We start from the raw sequence: 22,348 nt of genomic DNA, 5'->3' as shown, positions 1-22,348 counted from the left end.
TATTAAATTTAACGTATTAAATATTCTCTTATCAAACCTGTTACATTTATTAAAAAGTTAACAACTGACTTGTAGCCTACTCAGTCGACAGCAAGAAGACAAAGGCTCGCAAAATGAGGGGAGAACCTGCACCAGCACTGACAGATGAAGTGGAGATGCTTAAGTAGAAGAATTTTAAAATCCAAAAGGGAAAAAAATAAAAAAATAACTGTTGCATTTGTATTTGTAGAAAATAAAAATGACCAAATAAACTGTGAATAATTTTTGTTTATTTAACAGCTGTGGTGGTGGTTATGGCATACAGCATATCTCGTACTACTCCTCCATCTGGCATCCTTCCATACAGTAATCTGATTCATTTCCAAAAGGTGTGATAGTGGGATTATGTGTGATCAATGCATCCAACCACACTGGAAATCCTGAAGAAAATTCTAATTATTGGGTTACTTCCAGAGGTCGCAGCAAGCTGTTATCAAGTGAACATCATTTATCAGATTAGCCTTATTTAAACCGATTCCTACAACACTGACCTACAGTCCATACAGTCTATACTTATCAGTCTGCATACAGTGGTCTTATTAATGTTGCATGTGCTCTGTATCTCCAATGTTTTAAAGAAAATGTTTTCACTTAACCTCCTTTCTGAAATGGGCCCCAGGTTATTGACAGTTTACCGCAGGGGTCTCAAATTCTGAGCAACTCTGAGCCTGCAGATTTCAGCTCCGACCCCAATTAAACCCGAAGTAGCTAATCAAAGTGTTCAGGGCTACTTGATAATTACAGACAGGTGGGTTCAAAATGAAATCTGCAGGATGGTAGCACTCCTGGTCTGCTGCAACAGTTACAGAGGCCTCAGAAGAATGGTCACACTTTATATTGGGTCCCTAAAACCCTAAAACCAGACATGTCAACAGCCCACTGAATGGTATGTTTAAGTACAAATGTGTAACAGGACATTGGTTACAACACTTTTTGGTAATGAAAATACAAATGTGTAACAGGACTAACAGCACCTTTTGGTAAAGAAAGTGTTACACATTATATTAGATTTATCATGTAAGTACTTTGATGTTACAGAGGAACGGCCAGTAAGTTAGGCTTTACATATAATTGTGGTTAGTGTCCAGAATGTTACACTTTATATTAAGTGGACAGTTCCTGAAGAGTTACCATGTAAGTACACTGGTATTACTCCCACATTACATATCCCTTAACCTACCCATCCCCACCCCCTGGATCAAATGGTTCCAATTACTCTTATACATATTGTTGTTACAAAATGTAGTTATGTCCTGTTACACATCTGTACTTACACAAATCATTCAGAGGGTTGTTATGTGTGTAGCTACAGAAATATTACAACTGTAGATACTATGTACCAATGTGTACTTACACTGTGTTTACATGCTCTAACCCCAATCAAACACACCTGAACAAACTAATCAATGATTTCAGGATTACTGAAGCTACAGGCAGGTGATTTTTCTTTTTCAGGGTTGCAGCTAAACTCTGCAGGACATCGGCACTCCAGGACTGATGTTGCCTACCCCTTAGCCAACACTGCAAAAGGGCAAACTACCAAGCAGCCATAATGAGACAGTGACCTGGATGACTAGAAATCTTGCCCATGAGTGTGTTGCAGGTAGTCAACTGCAGTTGCAAGCAAGGGGGGACTGAAAGATGTTACTGTATGTCTCCAAGACTGTGTTGTACTGATTTATGTTTAATGTCAGTGCCAATATTGTGCAAATGTTTCCCAGAAAACTCTGAAGCTCTGATGAGAGTGATAGGGATGATACTAATGAGTAAAGATGTGCTGTCATATTTTAGGCTGATGTTGAGCTTTATAAAGAAAACTCAGAAGTATTAATAAATATAGACGGTGTTGCAATAGAAAAAGTGTCAGAAATTAAATTCTTAGGAATTACTATTGACAGTAAATTAAGCTGGAGACATAAGATACTTATACACAAGATAAAGTATCCAAAAGTATCTCTATAATTAATAAAGTAAAATATGTCCTGGAATATATATATATATATATATATATATATATATATATATATATATATATATATATATATATATATATATATATATATATATATGTGTGTGTGTGTTTTTTTGTGGGTGTGTGTCATGGCGGCGGCAGGCTCGCACGCGGTTCCGCTGCACTAAAAATTTAACATCTACACCCGTCGTAGCTGCCGGCGAAAAACGCAGAAAAAGAGCCAGTTATGTTAATATCAGGACCTACTCACAATGTGCTTGGTTTCAACCTTGAAGTTTGCATCCAAAGCTGCTTTAAAAAGCGGTAAAATCCATAACATCGGATGGCGAATCCATGACTTGACAAATGTTTGTCCTGAGAGTAACCATTTGTACGCCACCTGGACAAACTTTGAACAGTACAATCGCCCACTTTCTGACCAAGAATGGATGTGCTTTCAGGCACAGGAGAGAGAGTTCAGGAAACCCTGGATGTTAAACTAATTAATGACAGACAAACAATACAATTTACTGGAAACTAACCCGCGTCCCTGGACTAAACTTATAACCATCTTATGTGGAGTATACTACAGAAATGGATCTTTACACAGCAACTCACAGAGATGGGAGACCATTAGGAACACCTTTGTTAAAATACACCGTAAGAATCCTTCGGAAATTCCCCCTCTGTAAAGCGCTCTCACCGAGGCCCGACTCAGAGACGCTCACTAAATGGATAAATCAGCAGCTGCGCTTCGTACGGGAGACCATTCCAGCCGGCGCTCAATAAAGCGACCAAATTCTAACAGTATGAGAGAACCCAGAGTGGTAAGCGAAAACGAACTAGCCTATCTTTGGGAACATCGTAGGAGTAAGGCAATAGATATAATTCTAAACAACAGCACTTACCCAGATCCTCCTCCTGCGATAAATGACGTGAATAAAGTTTGTGAGTATTATGCTGCGAAATGCCAACCAGCACAGTTACACCAACAGATGGGCAGTCCCTCCGTGGTGCGGTGCTCTCGACCTAGAGGACCCGGAAAGATGCCCCCGTTACTTCGGGACTTCACCGCAAGAGGAGATTGCAAAGGTGCTCTGTAGTCTCCCCGAACAACAAAGCATGTGGTGCAGATGGTGTAACTTATGAAGTGCTCAAGGCGACAAAACAATTTTCAATAATGACATTAACTCAGATTTTGTAATGTCTGTTTAATTAAACCGGAAAGTTCCTGACTCCTGGAAGGGGGCTATTATATATAGGATCCCTAAAAAGAATAACATTCCAGAAGATCCCTCCACCTGGAGAGATATATCATTGCGTCCCCACTATATACAAGGTATTTATGAAGTGTATTTTATGCCGAATTTTACCCTGGCTGGTGGAATCAGGAACATTGTCAACAAATCAAAAAAGCATACACAGAGAGGCAGGGAATGAATGAGCACGTATTCTGTTTGAAGACTGCCATCGATGATTTTAAACATGAATCCTCCCGTTTCTATGCGGTATCTATTTCTTGATTTTCGAGACGCCTTTGGCTCTTTACCACACATAGCGTAAATGCTTCATTCCCTTGAGGAAATAAAACTGCCGGAACAGTATATTCATATAATCAAGAATGTATATGACAATTCATTTTTACAAGTGATTTGCGGACATCAACTAACGAAACCGGTTAAACTTGAAGTTGGGATTAAGACGGGGTGTCCCTGGAGTGCTGTGAACTTCATACTGGCCTTAAACCACTGGCTGAAATGGCTATGTCTCCTTGCCCCGCCTGGCATTACATCTCCAAACCCAGTTCAGGCTTTTGCCGATGACATCCTCATAGTATCAAGAGAGGAGAACGTCATTACCAAACATGCTGTCATACACCGACCGCTTTCTGAAGTGGTCTGGACTCGAGGTTAAGAATAATAAATGTGCGGGGGTAATAGATGGTATAAGGCCAAGTACGATCAGCCTCCATCATTCATAATCGCTGGAAGCTCAATCAGAGTTTATTCAAGACACGAATCATACAATTATTTAGGACATATGTTTAATGTTGCAGGATGAATGGCACGAGCAAGTGAGTGATATCTGCAAAGAATACTCCAGCAGACTAGACTTGATAGACCAGGTCCCCTACCGACCTGTATGAAACTCCAGGCCGTTCGAGATATAGCTCTTTCCAAGATTCATCATCTGTTTGCAAACGTCCACATTGCTAAAAAATATCTGACGGAGCTGAACAATAAGACCGTGCAGCTGGTAAGAAAATGGTTTAAGTCTTAACACACACACACAACACGAAGTATTATTTTTATGAATAAATCGGAAGGGGGGACTGGGGATCCCTAACATGAATGGATTTATACAGCGACTAGAGTACAGCATCTACTGCATATGTTGAATAACGATGACCCTACAGTTCGCGAAGTTGCCCGGCGCTCATTGCTGCTGGATCTGAGCAAACGCAAGGTCCCCTATGCTGCAGATGGAGAACCAGGCTTCCTCGGTTTCCGGAAGAAACCCAGTGGAAAGCTGGATACCAGAGCTACGGGATTCGGAGTACGTTCGGATTGGCCCGATCTGAATGATTTGTGCAGCAATAACAATATACAGCTGAACTGGGCACATACTGGCGGGGAGCAGGTGAATATCAGTCAGGGGCAGATTATGGATCCAAATGTGTATGCTGAGGCATCTATACATCACACTGGAACCAGTGAGAGTTTGAACAGCCGGACGTGCAGGTATGAAATCCTCCAATACTTTCAAGCACAACAGCGCGATTACTGGGTTAACCTGCGCCTTCAAGGTAAACTTGCATACCTGCAGAGCGCGGATCATACAGTCTCACACTCTGCGTTACAAAATTCAGCCGTTAACGAAGATATCCTAAAATTTGTTATTAAAGCTCGGCTGCAAACTCTCCCGACTAAATACAACCTCTCTTTGTGGTTCCCAAAACATCATGAACCATTCTGTTTACTACACAGCGATAAGGTAATGGAATCCACAGCGCACATACTGAACGGATGCCCCGCGCGTTTAAAGGACTTTACATTGCGCGTCACGATCGCATCGTAAACATAACGGCTCAAGAACTGCGCAAAGTATCTGGACAAAGTGCAATACATACAAACAAAACTGTTAAAACTAGCTGGTTTTTAAACCTGAATGATAATAATATAAACTCTCTTAGAAGTGTTCTCAGGGAATACCCAAACACTCCAGACATCGTGGTTATCGATGAACTCTCTAAGAACATTCTGATTTTGGAAGTGTGCTGTTGTTTTGATCTTTACATGGACTTGTGTTTTTCTGAGAAAATGTTGAAGTATCAGTCATTAACCAATGCTTTGGCAGTGTGTGGTTACAGGACCAAACTGATTATACTTATTTTTGGTACCTTGGGACATGTGCACAGATTATGTGTCAGAGGCTTGCAGATTGCTGGACTGAGTAAAAAGACCTCTAAGCAAACAGCCAGATATTGTTCTGTGTCAGCAATCATAGGCAGTCTGCATGTCTGGAGAAGACGATGTCATCTTTATCCATAGTCTACTTATTAATGTGGTTGCGACTATTAGCATTGTCTGTATTGTCAGGTGAAACATAATAGGCTCTTCGTGAATATTTGGATGCTGTGTTGTTTTAATCAGTATTTGTCATTCCAAATAAAATAATCATATGTATGTATTGTATTGTTCTTTAGTTTTGCCCTACTTAACTTATTGTATAGAAGTTTGGGGAAATAACTATAAAAGTTCACTACATCCCCTCTTCATACTTCAAAAAAGTGCAGTTAGAATCCTACATAAGGTGGGATATTTTGATCACACAAATATATTATTTCTACAATCCAGACTATTAAAACTTTTTGATTTAGTTGATTTTAATACTGCACAACTCCAAAATCTATAATCTGAGGGGATGTGAGAACCACCAGGAAAAGTTTGTGTGTGTCTGTGTGTGGTGTCAAACTTTGGAATGGTTTGGGGACACAGCTCAAGCAATGCCCAAACATTTACCTTTTTTAATCAAGATACAAAGAAACGGTTTTGAAAAAATACAAGGCTGAGGGAGGGATCTTGGTGTTCTCAGGACTGATGGTTTTGTATAAAAACGGTAGTAGGGATGATCATAATTGTTCTTACTATTAATATTGATACTATAAATACTATACTATAAAAAAAAACAGAATGGGATACGATTACATAGCTGAGCAAATAATAATAATAATGATAATGACATGAACAGATAAATACATGACCACGATATTGTAATTTACAACAAAATTGCACTAATAATTTAGTCATAGTACTGGTATTGATGTATTGTTATTGTAGTAGAGATTATTATTATTATTGTTATTTCTATTGTTATTACATAACTGTGATTAACAGTATAATAGGATATGGTTATATTTGATATATTACATGATTATTATAAATATCAGGACATATTAAAATGTTTATGATTGTTATATTGTATTATTGTGATTATTGAGACGGTCTGGTAATTGGGTATTTGTATATAAATATTTTGATATCACATAAATTATTAGTAACAGACAATGGCAGCAACCATATAATATATGGGAATGAATTGGGGGTGGGAGCAAATAAGTTCTACTTCTTTCCACTATCTTTCGAGCAAGTATTATATGTGTAAATATGTGTGTGGATATGTGTAACATAATTGTATGTGTACAGATACATATATATGTGAGATAAACTGGTCTATTTTTTATGTATGTGTACTAATACATATATATATATATACATATATATGCTCAAAATAAACTTAGTCAATCAAAAAAAAAAGCTATCACAGATTAATCAGAATCACAGACTATTCATTACTAATCAGTAGGCTTTAATTGATTATTATTATTATTATTATTATTTTGCAATTGGTAAAAATATTGAGTTTATTCTAACTAATAAAACAAGAAAATCATTTCAGCTTTTGAAAATGACTTTTAAAATCAGCCGAGTGAACAGATCAGTCTCCTTCAGGTTTTCTGTTCTCCTCAGAATTTAGCAAAAGATGAACTGCTACAATCACTGTTGCTGTGTTTTTATAAGGGCTGAGAATTGACACAAACTTCACGATTCAATATCTATTCATAAGCTTGCAATTTGATTGCGATATATCATATACAGTACATGTTTATTTTTCTCAAGAAAAAATCTCAACTAATGCTATTAACTATAGGGAACCCAGTCAGCTGGTACATTATTATAATATTAAAGGTTAAAATTAACAACAGATTTGTATACAATTGCATATCACAGATTCTTAAGATAAGGGACAAAACACGTCCTTCACACAAAAGCCCTCTTTATGTTGAGGTCACAAAATAAAAAAGCCAAACAAAGTGTTAAAAATTCAACAAATTCACAGCTGCAGTCACGGCTTTAACAAGTCAACTCCACCATATCAGTGTAATAGTTTCTGTAAATAGTTGTGGGATACATCTTGGCATTTTTGACATTTGTTGCTGCTGCAGGGCAGAATAATAATGCTACCATTACACTGAACCTGACATAAGATACTGAAGACCCAGAATGAGACATTACATGACAAACCCTATTTAACTGGCAGCATTCCTCTCATTTTCACTGAGATTGCAAGATGACAGGATACTCTAAGGTGACTGAAACCCTGAAACAGGAGGTTGCAGATGATGACTTTCAGTCATCATAAAAGAAGTTGGTCGTTCTAATTTTTGATTTCTAGAACACTGCAGCTTTATAATTACACTAATAAATTCATATTCCTGAAAAAGGCTGGCTGTCCATGTAATATAAATGCACGAGAAGACAGGTTAATGCGTAGACTCTCAATTGGGAATGGGTTCAACACTGCAGCTGGAATTGCTTAAAAATTGCCAAAAAAAAAAAAAAACATTTTGCTGAAAAATGCGCAACACACAATCTTCCAGCCCAGGGTGAAGTCTTTATGAACATTAAAAATGATTTGGGACATATATAATGTAATTTAGTGGAAAACTATGTGAGTGGCACTCTGCTGCAGAATTTCTGATGGCTGCATGAACATATCAGTTTGCTTTCTCAAATCATTAGCTTTAAACAGCCTACGCAACTCCGCTAGCTAACAAAGGCAAGCATGTGACCAGCTGGATATAAACCAAAGCAAATAGATGGTAACAATTGTGACATTAAACATTTAGGTTTAACCGCTTGAGGTATTGCTAATGTTCTTAGCTTAGACAGCAAACATACTGCTGTTGTTTCTCCACTAATGCAGCATCTAGTCAACAAATCAATTACTTTTTAATGATATAAATACATGGACTATAGTATACATACAGTTACTTTGTTTGTGTTAAATCCACATCTTTAGTGTCCCGCCGTCTGCAGTGCACAGCTTCACGTGTCAAAACAAACAACACAAAGCGTCAGTGATTCACCTCTAGAGGCCGCTCTCGTACAGTATATTGACAGTGGACCCCTCTCAGCTGCTCCAGCAAAGGACGCAACCTGAAAAACTATTGGTATGGATTTTTGCAGATAGCTGACCGTCAAAAACGATCAATCGGTCAACCTCTTTAATTAAACATATGTAAAGTTGTTCTAAAATAAGACAGTACATATCAAGTGCATTTTTCAAGTGTATTTTTGTTTCAGCTGGATTCTCTTATCTTCATGCTTGAACTGAAGATCTTCTTTCTCCCATCAAGTCTCTGATTATGTCATCCTTATTGCCTGTTATTTCTTTCTCCATTTCTTCTCCTATTTTTTTTGTCTTTTCTGTTGTTTCTGTTTCTCCCATTCCACTCGTTCTCTCCTCGGCTCCTCTCATATCCTTTTCTCCTGTTCCTCTGTGTCTTTAATGTATCTTTTTATACTGTTCCTCTTCTCTTTCTCTCTTTATCATAATTCTCTCTTTCTTCCTCCATCATCATGTTCATTCTCTCTATCTCTTTTTCAAGTTTCTGGTAATATTCATCCCATGTTTCCTTTTCTTCCTTTCTCATTCTTTCATGCTCTTCTTCTCTTCTCTTTCTGTCTTGATCATGATTCTGTCTTTCTTCCTCCATCATCATCTTCATTCTGCCTATCTCTTGTTTAAGTCTCTGATAATATTTATCTAACATGGCATTTTCTTTCTTTCTCCATTTCTCCTCCTCTTCGTCTCTTCTTTGTCTTTCCTGTTGTTTCTTTTTCTCCCATTCCTCTCGTTCTCTCTTCATCTCCTCTCGCATCTTTCTCTCTTGTTCCTCTCTTTCTTTAATGTCTCTTTTATATTTGTCTTCTCTTCTCTTTCTCTCGTTGTCATGATCATCCATCTTCATCTTCATCCTCTCTTTCTCTTCTTTATGTTTCTTCATCAGTTCTTCTTTTTCTCTGTTCACTTGCTCCACTTTCTCCATCAGTATGTTCTTCTGTTGTTCTTGTATTTGTCTCTCCATCTCTCTGAACATCTTACATGAGTAGTAACTCCCTCCGTTCACTTTCAGCATGTTGTCTATCTTCTGCAGTAGATCAGTCACCTGTGTTCGGTCTCCAGTCTCATTATTGAACACATGGAATCTGTTTCCACATGCTTCAGTCAGGTTTTTAAGTGTAGATCCAGGTTCTCCCAGATACTGTTCAATGATTTTGTTCTTCAGAAAGTCTCCTCTGGTGAAGAGCAATATGATGTACTTTAATGCGTTTTCACCAAATGTCTTTTGGATGATCTTCACTGATTTTTCCTCCTCTTGAGTGAATCGTCCCACTGGGATCAGTAAGAGAAACACATGTGGTCCAGGCAAAATCATGGAGATGCAGTTAGTGAGTTCTCTCTGGAATTCCTCATTACTGAGTTCAGTATCAAACAGTCCTGGAGTGTCGATCACAGTAATGTGTCTGCTGTTGATTTCAGCTGTCTCTCTATGACACTCTTTAGTAATAGATGTTTGAGAAATGTCTGATATAAAAACTTTTCTTCCTAAAATGGTGTTTCCAGTTGAACTCTTCCCAACTCCAGTTTTTCCCAGCAGCACAATCCTCAGTTCATCTTCTCTTTCTCTTGAATCTAAAGATAGATCAAAGAAAAATTATATTTCAAGTGAAGATTGTCAGTTATCTAGATAATCAGAGAACACTGTGTGTAATTTATACCAAAACATCATGTACTAATCATATTGTTTCTTCTGATCTCTGCAAATAATGTTATTGTCTCACAAATCTGTGTAGATTTTAGCAGTCATGAAAAGTGTTTAATCCCTGCAGATTTCCTGATCATTACCTTGTGACTGAAACCATGTCTCTAAAGAATGGATTCTCCTCTTTATTTCTTCAAATTTCAGCAGTTTTTCCATCTGTTCCTCCATCATTGTCTCTGTGGAGAAAGAAACACCACTATTTTCCTCAACCATCTGCTTCAATTTCTCCATCAACACAGATGGTTGTGTGTTTGGACCAATGAAATGATGTCGTCCTCCAAAACTCTCAATGGCAGGCTGAGTTTCTTCATTTAGTTCTGCTGTCCGATGCTCTGAATTCTGCTTTATAAGGATCATGATGTGTTTGTTGATTCTTGAGCTAAATATTTTCTTCAACGTCTCCATTTCTGCTTTGTCTTCATCAGTCAGTGGAGCATCAGGAATGATGATGATGAACACATGAACTCCAGGATGACAGAGAGACACACAGCGGTGAGTCTGACGCATCACTTCCTCCTCTGAGAGCTGAGTGTTGAACAGAGCTGGAAGCTCCACCAGACTGATCAGACGTCCATCAAGCTCCGCGTCTCTCCTCACACACTCTGAGCTCAGCTCTGATCTTCTCTCACTCTGCTTCAGGATCAGGTTTGATATGAAGGATTTTAATTCTCTGTTACTCCCACACACAACCAGATTCAGCTTCAAACACTCTGGAACTGTGTCAAAAAAAAAAAAACTAGTTATAAAATAATACTGCATTCACATTGAAGGATCCTTAGATCCTCACATGCAAGTTGTGTGTTGTTTTCATTTTCATCCTTGTTTTTTTTTTAAATTAATTTATAGTAATTTATTCACATAATCATTTTATAATCATTAGTCATTCACATGATTTTTTTTATTTGATTAATATCTTATATTGACATCCTGTGTCTGACAAGCTGTAGTCTACTGAAGTTTATTGTGTGTACTCCGCAAAGGCCAATAAAATATTCATTATTCTGTTATCAATAGTATTATCATGTGTTTATCATGACAGTTTGATCACTGAAAAAAAATCTCAAAAGTAATACTCTACAGTGTTTATTTTTATTATGTGTCACTACACATTGTGGATCATCTTAATGTGGTAAGAACTATGGCCAGAAAACCAACATACAGTATTTTTTTTTACCACACTCTTTTTGTGTCAACAAACTGAGATCATTAAAGCAATTCAATTTTATTTAAAAATGTAACTATCATGTGTTGCTGGCGAAGGCCATTTACACTAAGAGAATAAAGAAATTAATAAAATAATGTTTTTTTTCAACCGCAAGAGTGAGTAAGAGTACAGTTTTTCAACCAGTTATTGTTAATGCTTATCATTTGACATGAGTGACATGATTTTGAATCTGACAGAAAAAAAAAACAAAATGTATTTTATATATAAATTTCATTAAAACATTGTTTTTCAGTTCGCTTAATACATGTGACGAGAGGGGCGGGGGCGGGGCCGAGAGCCATTGGACACCTGTGCCACTCACCGGTCTCGAGTTCCACAGAGGAGCTCCGGAAGGATAAAATGAGGAGTGACGACAGTGTAAGAGGAGAGAAATGGGGAAGTCATCCAACAACATTTACTCCATCGGCCTCGCTCCGTTCCCATGGCTCTCGCGCCCCGCCCCTCTTGTCACAATACATTTGGCCAAAATCTTGTTATAAAAAATTATGCTGTATTGGCCATGACTAGAAGCAAGATACCAGACTAAGACTCTCTTGTTTGTTTGTTTTTTTGTTTTTGTTTTTGGAGTAAAGGAAATGCTGTACTTTTATTATATTATTAGGGGCCAAGCACTGAACGTGCATAGGCACCTATTGTATCTGTTGGCATTCTTATTTTTCTTCCAAAAGGGAGTTTATGGCAGCCCATAGAACCGCTTGTGGGAAAGTGTGGAAAATGTTGCACACAGATAGAGGACAGTCTACACATTAACCACAGCAAATTTGGTGTCTCTAACTCAAACTCTCTAGCGCCACCACTTATCCCATGTTTTATTTATATTTATGCTAATAAATTTTGAACGTTAAGGTCTAGAATATTTTTTTTTATTATTCCTCTGAATCCTTGGCTCACACCAAAATGTAAAAATTGGAAGGTTTAGTTTTTTTCACTGTTTTTTTTTTTTTAATCATTCAAAAAACCTACTTTTTCAAACTTGTCCTAGATGGTTTGTCTGATTTTCACCAAATTTGGCTCAAACCATCTTCAGACCATGCTGGCAAAAATTTGTGGAAAGAAAGTTGATTAGTCAAACCATTCTTGAATAACGCGTGAACAAATTCGATGAAGAGCACACAAAAATTAATGTGAGGCTATATCTCCACAACAGTTTGGTGTATTGAGACCAAACTTGGTGTGTTATAACAATCATGACCTAAGGCTACTTGCAAAGTTCGGCGCAGTGCCACCTAGTGGCCAAGAGATATGAAAAATGACCATTTTTGCTTATAACTTCTGAATGGTTTGGCCAAAAATCACAAAACTGGTCTATTTAGATTCAGTAGAGCATGCCATAGTCGAGAGTCGAACCATACCCAATTTTCCCATGTCAGCCATTTTTGGCATCGGCCATTCTCTATTTTGTCAGTTTTGTTTTGGCGTACCATTACAAAACTCAGTATGTGTCTTTGGCACCATGCTCTGACAGTACTCAAAAAGTTTGGGGGCAACTTATAAAGTTATAAGCTAATAAGCTAATAACATTTGATTAAATCGGCCTATTGTGAAGAAAGTTATCTCAATATATTCTTTGGGTCATGCCGAGAGCATGGATACCAATTTTGCCATAATCAGCTGAACTTCCTGTCCGCTATTTTATTCATGTTGAAAACCTGAATAAAAAAATTCCTCCTAGACCGGTGGTCCAATTTTCACCAAATTCATCTTCGGACCATGCTGACAAAAAGTGATGTATTTTGTGTCAATATATGAAATAGTTACCGTTTAACACATCAACAAATTTGCTGGAATCATGCCAAACAGCATCTGAGGCTGTATCTCTGCAAGACTTATTGACATATTGACACCAAAACTTTGTGTGTGTGCCATTGTCACCTCACACTGACCATGCCACACCACGCCATAGATGCCAAATATGCCATAGTCTACCGAACTTTCTGTCCGCCATTTTGATTTACATTGAAAACGTCTCCAGATTACGCATGTAACCATGGTTCCCAGAGGGAATGAGATGCTGCGTCAAAACACTTTGGGAACGCCTCCAGCATGACCAAGCTCTGAATCACGTGTGTAATCAGTCCAATGGATGGGCGAGACATCACAGCGGGGTGACGTATAGACCAGGGAGCTTAAAAGGACGTGTGGTTGATACAGCGACAGCTTCTGGTAGAATGAAGGAAGCGCTCGCAGGGATGCCAGAAGTATGACAATGAGACGCAGCATCTCGTTCCCTTGGGGAACCATGGTTACATGCGTAACCTGGAGACGTACCCCTTCAGGAATTGAGCTGCATCTAAATGCTTTGGGAAAGAGTGTGCCCACGCTGCCAGACTTACAAATCCCTGCCTAGTGTGGAAGAGCACAGCTAAGGTGAGAGAAAAGGAGCCAGGAGTGGCTCAAAATGCAGGTATAGAACCTGACAAAGTAAACGGAGTGTAAATCCCACAGCATCCTGAAAGCCAACTTCTGGAGGAGTGAGCCTTGACCCCCAAGGGAGAGGGGAGATCAGAGGACTCAAGGCTATGGAATAGCATCCCAATCCACCGCTTAGCATAGGCTTCTCTGGCCAGAGCACTCAGCCTCAGCACACCGCGGAGGAAACATGTAACTAGTGGATCTCTCCCGAAAGACCGACCACCAAAAGGGGCGTGGTAAGCAGCTAGGGCCGCCACCGAAACCTTCAAGGTGGAGTGGGAAAGCCCTGTGAAGAACTGTACCTGCAAGAACTCCAGCACTGAACCAACTGGGCAGTTAACTGGATCGGGCTGGTGGTTGCCACATCAAGAAGTGAAGGTTCCCTTCAAGGAGTGCGGTCTCCTCGTGAAGGGAGCTCTGGACTGGAGTATGGTCTCAACAACCTAAGAGACCGGAACCTATGAGCTGTGCCCCTTCAGGGGCCACACCCACAGTTCCAACACTCCGGGCTGAGGGAGGGCCCCGTCAGAATCTTCCACAGAGAGCCGTCGAGAAGGGAAATCAGGTCTGATAATCATACTCAGGCCGGCCAGAACAGGGCTACTAAGAGAAAACGACCCCGTCCCGGCACACTCTCTCAAGAACTCCCGGGAGCAGAGCGATGTGTGTAGAAGGTGCACAGACGAAGCCTCTGCCAAGTCTGTACCATAGCATCCAGTCCAAGAAGAGCTGGGTGAGTGAGAGAGAACCAGAGGGGACAGTGCAAAGTCTCTTCAGTCGCAAACAGGTCCACCTGTGCCTGGCCAAACACTCTCCAGATGTCTCCATTCCCCGAACCTCAGCCCCTGTGTCGACAGGATGTGTGCTCCCTGATTAAAATGCCCAGGGATGTGAACTGCTCTCAGCGAAAGCAGCCTGTAAAGGGAGCGCGAGCGCAGACCTCCCTTGTGGTTGATGTAAGAGACCAATGCTGTGTTGCCAGTGTGCACCAACACATGGTTGCCCCTTAGGTCTGGGAGAAAGTGTTTCAGAGCTTGAAACATGGCCAGCATCTCCAGGGAGTTTATGTGCCACATGAGATGGCGGCCGCTCCACAGATACTCATGACTGCTCCCCAACCGGTAAGAGATACGTCCGTCGTTAGCATTACACGACGACAAGGAGCTCCCAGCACGGTTTCCTCCACATGTCTAAGGCACAAAAGCATCGCCGCGTGACTTTGATCATGCGAAGCGGATTTACCCTCAGGGAAAACCCCTTGGTCTTGAGCCACCACTGCAAGGGTCTCATGTACAGCAGGCCAAAAGGTATCACGTTGGACACAGCTGCCATCAGACCCAACAGTTTATGAAAATAATCCTAAAATGCCTTTAATTACTTATTGTTGCAGTTGGTCTGCCGCTCCATGCCATGCTTAGCTCCTTATTTTGCCTCTGATTGTGCTTGGCCCCTTATTTGCTGCTTGCAGCTACAGTGGTGTAAAAAAGTTTTGTTTTTTTTTCCTGTTTTTTTTTTATTATTATTTTTTATATATTTGTCACACTTGAATGATTCAGATCGTCAAACAAATTTTAATATTGCACAAAGATAACCCAAGTAAATATAAAATTCAGTTTTGAAATAAAGATTTCATTTATTAAGGGAAAAATAACTGTCCAAACCTGCCTGGCCCTACATGGAAAAGTAATTGCCCCCTAAATCTAATAACTGGTTGTGCCACCCTTTGCAGCAACAACTGCAATCAAGCATTTGCGATAACTGGCAATGAGTCTTTCACATCGCTGTGGAGGAATTTTGACCCAGTTGTTTAAATTCAGCCACATTGGAGGGTTTTCGAGCATTAATGGGCTGTTTAAGGTCATGCCACAGCATCTCAATCGGATTTAAAGTGGACTTGCTGGTGTGTTTGGGATCATTGTCCTGCAGCATAACCCAAGTGCACTTGAGCTTGAGGTCACAAACTGACGGCCAGACATTCTCCTTCAGGATTTTCTGATAGAGTGCAGAATTCATGGTTTCATCAGTTATGGCAAGTCGTCCAGGCCCTAAAGCTGCAGCCCCAGACCATCACACTACCACCAACATGTTTGACTGTTGGTATGATGTTCTGATAATCAAGATATATATATATATATATATATATATATATATATAATATATATATATATATATATATATATATATATATATATATATATTTTTTTTTTTTTTTTTTTTTTTTTTTTTTGGTAAATGTGAAATGAGCCTTTGTGTTCTTTTTGGTCAGCAGTGGCTTTTGCCTTGAAACTCTCCCATGGATGCCATCTTTTGCCCAGTCTCTTTCTTATTGTTGAATCATGAACACTGACCTTAACTGAGGCAAGTGAGGCCTGCAGTTCTTTAGATGTTGTTCTGGGTTCTTTTATGGCCTCCTGGTTGAGTTGTCGTTATGCTCTTGAAGTAATTTTGGTAGGCTGTCCACTAAGCTTACAGTAATGTAAATTGTTATTTGATCTCAAATATTTTGGTGGGTCTTGAAATTGATTATACTTGTCTGGGTGGATAGGTGGTTTGGCCATTTTACAATGCACATAACTGACCCCCTGAGGTTGACCCCCTGAGGTTAGTTCAAGGGTTGTGAAACCTTTTAAGTTTTAAGGGGGTGGGGGCCCAAAAATTGTCTTTTGCCTATGTCATAGCCAACGGACAACTAGGTAAGACACAGGGCCCATGACTGATCTAAAGTATCCAGATAGAAATTTGTTACCCATTCTCAATGGGAAAGAGCCCAAGTAACATTGATTAAAAAAGCTGCCCAGCAAAATTGTTCAAAAAGTTGCCCTGTGTATCATTAGCCTAAGTGTGTGTGTTTAATTTGTTGAATTAGAACTCATGTTTAAGTTTCTTAAAGAAAAATTAAAACTGCACACTCGTTTAAGTATAGACTTGCTTTTATTATCAACGTTTCGGTGTGAGAGCCTTCATCAGAATAAAAATAGTGATGTCAAGTCAAGTCAAGTCAAGTCACTTTATTGTCACATGTGATGTGATGAAAGTAATGTGATAGTTTCAACGTGGTGGCTGTAAATATTTTAAATATGGATCAGTGTCGGAGCTCTAAGAATTTTTTTTTATTTTTTTTTTTTAAAGTAAACATGCAATAGACTAGACAGATATCTAGGTGTGATTCAGCTCACAGTTTTTCCAGTACTTCTGCTTTTTCAAAATGCTATGTCAAGTTAAAAGTGTTTCTCAAAATAATATGCTGTGTACTGTGTCTAGCCATTTTCATTTTGAATGCAAGAACTGTCATGTACATTATTAATCATGTGAGTCTCATGCTGAATGAACAGCAGCCCTGCTCGCAAAGCTATATTACAGTTTTTCTCAGCCACTTTGCCTAAATTCTTGAGTTTTTTTCCTCAAAACAATAAGTTCAGATGTCTTTTGTAAAGACCCTTTGCAACCCTACTTGCCATTGTAATGAAATAATAATCACAATCTTACCAATCAATCAAGTTTGGAAGAATATATATGGAGTTTGCCTGGCAAAATCACTACCATTTTTGACAGAACCTGCACACTTTTACTATGTCTGCTAATACACAACTTTCTTTTCCTATTAGTCTGGAATTACAAGTCTGCTGTAAACAAAGCAGATTTCATAACATCTATATCTATATCTATCTCTTTGCCCACATTCTCTTTACCTTCACAGCACTTATTTTAACCTTCTGTTTAAACTTTTAAAATGATTTAAAAATTGATTTGAAATAAAGACAGTGAAGAATAGAAAATGATTATACTTTTAAAATGATTTCAAAATCAATTTAAAATGGATTTAAAACAGTTAAAGTTAGAAAATGATTATATATAAAATACAGTGCAATCAGTTCGGATGTCTTGTCTGATGAGTTTTGAGTCTGGATTTAAATGTGACTAATGTTTTAGCACATCTGATCTCTTCTGGAAGCTGATTCCACCTGCGGGCGGCATAATAACTAAAAGCAGACTCCCCTTGTTTTGTGTGAACCCTTGGTATTTCTAACTGACTCAATCCTAATGATCTGAGTGGTCTGTTAGGTTTATGTTCAGTGAGCATACCTGCAAAATATTTAGGTCCTAGGCCATTTAGTGATTTATAAACAAGTAAAAGTACTTTAAAATCAATCCTAAACATAACTGGAAGCCAGAGTAAGGACCGGAGGACTGGCGTGATATGCTCAGATTTTCTGGTTCTAGTCAGAATTCTGGCAGCAGCGTTCTGGATGAGCTGTAGCTGTCTAATGGTCTTTGAAGGCCGGTGAGGAGACCATTACAATAGTCCACCCTGCTGGTGATGAACAAGTTTTTCAAAGTCTTGACTTAGTTACTGCTTTGACATGACTACTGAAACTAAGGTCTGTCTCCAGAATCACACAAAGATTCCTGACTTGATTTTCAGGTGTTTGACCCCTAGAGTCAAGGTATGCATTCACCTTGAGAACTTGAGTTTTCTCCTTGTTCAACTGAAGAAATTTCTGGCACATTCAACTGTTAATTTCATCAATACATTGGCAGAGGGAGTCAATGGGCTGTAGTCATTTGGCGATGAGGCTAAGTAGATCTGGGTATCATCAGCATAGCTGTGATAGGCAATTTGGTTCTTTCTCATTATTTGACTTAGTGGGAGCACATACAGGCTAAACAAGAGCGGCGCAAGAATTGAGCCTTGTGGGACTCTGCATGTCATTGACATCCCCTTAGACTTATGCTCTCCTATACTCACATAATAACCTCTCCCTTCAAAGTATGACCTGAACCATTTGAGTACCATCCCAGAAAGCCCGACCCAGTTTTCCAGTCTCTCTAGTAGTATGTTATGATCGACAGTGTCAAACGCAGCACTGAGATCTAGGAATACCAGCACTGATATTTTGCCAGAATCAGAATTTAAGCGAATATCATTTATTATCTTAATAAGCGCTGTCTCTGTGCTGTGATGCAGTCAGAAACCAGATTGAAAATTGTCCAGGTATCCATTGGAGTATTTGTTCAGCTGATTAAAAACTACCTTTAATAATAATCTTGCCTATAAAAGGAAGATTTGATATTGGTCTATAATTGCTCAAAATGGTGTTATCAAGATTGCTCTTTTTCAGGAAGGGCGAGTTTGGAAATGTCCCAGAAAGAAGTGAGGCGTTCACCACTTCTAAGAGATCTGCTTCTAAACAGATAATCACACTTTTGAAAAAAGATGTTGGAAGTGTGTCAAGATAGCAGGTTGACAATTTTAGGTGCTGCACTATTTCTTCCAAAATTTTGCTATCAATTTCTTCAAATTGATAGCAATTTGATAGAGTGCGTCAACTAATGTGGCTCACTCTGTTAAGGCACTGGTTCCGAATCTCTGAGGTCGTGGGTTCGAATCCAGGGTGCTTCATGTACGGGGAAGTCGTGGCCTAATGGTTAGAGAGTCGGACTCCCAATCGAAGGGTTGTGAGTTCGAGTCTCGAGCCGGAAGGAATTGTAGGTGGGGGGAGTGCATGTACAGTTCTCTCTCCACCTTCAATACCGTGACTTAGTGCCCTTGAGCAAGGCACCGAACCCCCAACTGCTCCCCGGGCGCCGCAGCATAAATGGCTGCCCACTGCTCCGGGTGTGTGTTCACAGTGTGTGTGTGTGTTCACTGCTCTGTGTGTGTGCACTTCGGATGGGTTAAATGCAGAGCACGAATTCTGAGTATGGGTCACCATACTTGGCTGAATGTCACGTCACTTTCACTTTCACTTTCAAAAATAGACATAGTATCTTCTTTTTGTTATTGCAGTCGAATCTGTCCGACCTCTGAATAACTTGAGGATGTGCTAATCGCCTTCCTGATATTATTGATCTTCTCAGAAAAGAAGAAAGCAAACTCATTGCATTTGCTGCATGAGAGCATTTCACTGGGAATCTGACTTGGGGGGTTATCAGTCTCTCAACAGTAGCAAAAAGAGTGCGAGTGTTGTTTAAGTTACTGTTTATAAGGTTTGAGAAGAAACTCTGTCTAGCTGTGGCTAGTTCCACATTGAAAGCATGAAGGCTGTCTTTATAGATGCTATAGTGAATTTCAAGTTTCGTCTTTTGCCACATCCGCTCAGTTTTTCTGCATTGTCTTTTCATACTCTGTACTGCTGTTGATTTTCTCCAAGCTGATTTCTGTTTGCTTGTTTTCTTACTGACTATAACAGCAGCAATATCATCAATAATATTCTTAACTTTTGAGTTAAAGGAATCAAGGAGAAGATCAACAGAATCTGCAGAAATGCTTGGTGTTAAAGATATAGCCTTCATAAATAGCACACTAGCATTTTCGTTAATGCATCTCTTTCAAGATTTCAGCATCCACCTAGATAAACCTCAGGCAGCAGAATTCCACACTTTGCTCACCTCTTTTGACCTCAAGTGAGTGTTAACTGTGGCTACTCACAAATCAGGTAACCAACTGGACATTATTTACACACACAACTGTTCCACTGATCATCTGCTGGCTACTCCACTACACACTCCATATATATATATTTGTTTCGTGAAGTGGTTTTATCTTTCAGTACCAGTCAAATTTCTGTTGAACCCCCTCATTAGTCATTAGTTGCAAAAGATTCAACAATTTTGCTCACAAAAAAGGTTTAAGATTATACTTTTGATCCATTTTTTTCTCTTAAAAATAGGTAGCTTATATGCAAAAAAGGTATTTATTGATGAACTGTACTGTAAATAACCTGTAAGTTTATTTCTGTTTTCACATAGTTTCTTTTTTCCAGAGAAATAAATGAATCCACTTACCCAGCGTCTTCATTTTCTTCTGTAATTCTTTGATTTCATTGTCTCTCACTCTCAGTTTCTCCTCTAGTTCATGTCTGACTCTCTTTTCTGGAGCTCTCATATATGTCTGAAGAGAATAGGGTTCAGTTTTCATGCTCTCTATACAATCAAACAGGTCTGAGATCTGTTGTGTGCTTCTCTGGTCCTTTAACACCCATCACATCGTACCAACTCCCATACAGACTCACAGCCTTCTGAGATTCTGTGGATTCTACAAAATCTATCACACTTTGGTTCAACAGTGAGAGTTCAGTATAATGAAAAGCACCAAGGTGAAGTGCTATTAGAAATTAAATATTCTTTTAATCTTCTCCATTTCTGCTTTGTCTTCATTTGTAAATGGACAGACAGGAGTAACAAGGATGAAATGATGAACTCCAGGATCACAGAGAAACAGACAGCGGTAAGTCTCCTGCATCACTTCCTGCTCTGAAAGATGAGAGAGAGCTGGAAGCTCCAGTACACTGATCTGCCGTCCATGAATCGTTCCCTCTCTCTTCTGACACACTCTACTCATCTCTTTCTGAGGTAGAAGTTTATTCATTGGTTTAATTACTGTCCCTCTAAACATTCTAGACACTAAGCTCTTGAGTGTTGAATTGTTTCCACACAGCACAATGTTCAGCTTTGTTTTTCCAGTAGTCGTCACTGAAAACAATGGAGACAGCAGACTCAGATCAGCTTTGGTACCAAATGTACACTTCCTTAAACATCAACAAAGATATTATATTGTTCAGTATGATTAGATTGCAATTATTATTATTTATTTATTTATTTGTAAACTGAAAGCAACCATGTCAATGTCTTAATTCCTTATTCAAAAATAGGGGTTTAAGAAAAATTTTTTTTTTTTTTGTTTGTTTGTTTAACCAAAACAAAATGGATTAGTAAGAAGTCATTTGTCTCCCTGTCTCTACAACATTTACAACTATTACAGGACAAAAATCCATCACCTCCATCCTCATACATGTTGCAGATGAGATAATCTTTATGTTCTTCCTTGAGCATCTTCTCTATCTTTCTGAACATCTCAGAGCGCCATCCAGGGTTCATTGTATCAAACCTAAAATGTCTTCCTCCACACTCCTTTATTAAATTATGAATAGCGTTATTCCTAGAAGTGAATATTAATCCGCGTGTCTCTTCATCAGTAGTCAGCACTATAGTGTGTTTCATGGCCTGCTCACTGAAGAGGTTCAGCACAGTTTTCACTCTCTGTCTGTCCTCCTTGTTGAAGTCCTTACTCTGCAGTATGAGTGCGATCACATGAGGTCCTGGAGCAGACAGAGACACACACTCTCTCACTCCCTGTATTGTCAGATGGTGTGGGAGATTCGGCTGGAGGAGGTGAGGAGTGTTGATGACTGTGATGTGTCTCCCCTCCACAGCTCCACTGATTCTCTTACTGTGCTGCTGTGAATAATTTGCAGATTCACTGCGAAATGCTTCTGCACCCAGTATAGTATTTCCCACTCTGCTGTTTTCTGACCCATTCTTCCCCAGCAGAACAATCCTCAGATGTCTCACTGTAAAAGAGGCGTAATGGCTTTTTACTGTACAAACTGTATTTTTTTTTTTTTATCTCTTTACTCAAACCCTAGCCCAGCATTTTCAAAACACAAAAACACCAAAAAATGTCCCCACAAGGATGGGGATTTTGGAATCACCATCTTAGTAGGGACATTTTGTCCCTGTACTCAGTAAAACTGAAGTGATACAATTAAAA

General features: G+C 39.1%; 1 protein-coding gene across 1 annotated transcript in view; it reads right to left on the bottom strand.

Moving 5' to 3' along the window:
- Window positions 1-20,758, bottom strand: part of LOC109047032 (GTPase IMAP family member 8-like) — a 34,174-nt gene extending 13,416 nt beyond the window's left edge. The window contains exons 1-3 of the mRNA XM_042748667.1: window positions 20,584-20,758; window positions 10,244-10,876; window positions 8,320-10,030 (exon numbers count right to left, since the gene is read on the bottom strand). Coding sequence (XP_042604601.1) covers window positions 8,853-10,030; window positions 10,244-10,876; window positions 20,584-20,716 — 1,944 coding nt within the window. The 5' untranslated portion in view covers window positions 20,717-20,758 and the 3' untranslated portion in view covers window positions 8,320-8,852. The remainder of the gene's footprint in view (window positions 1-8,319; window positions 10,031-10,243; window positions 10,877-20,583) is intronic.
- Between the last annotated feature and the right edge of the window lie 1,590 nt (window positions 20,759-22,348).

This window comes from Cyprinus carpio, chromosome B22 (assembly GCF_018340385.1).
Source record: "Cyprinus carpio isolate SPL01 chromosome B22, ASM1834038v1, whole genome shotgun sequence".
In the NCBI taxonomy this organism is placed as follows: domain Eukaryota; kingdom Metazoa; phylum Chordata; class Actinopteri; order Cypriniformes; family Cyprinidae; genus Cyprinus; species Cyprinus carpio.
The sequence above is the reverse complement of the archived record's forward strand: the minus strand, read 5'-3'. Positions and strand labels throughout refer to the sequence as shown.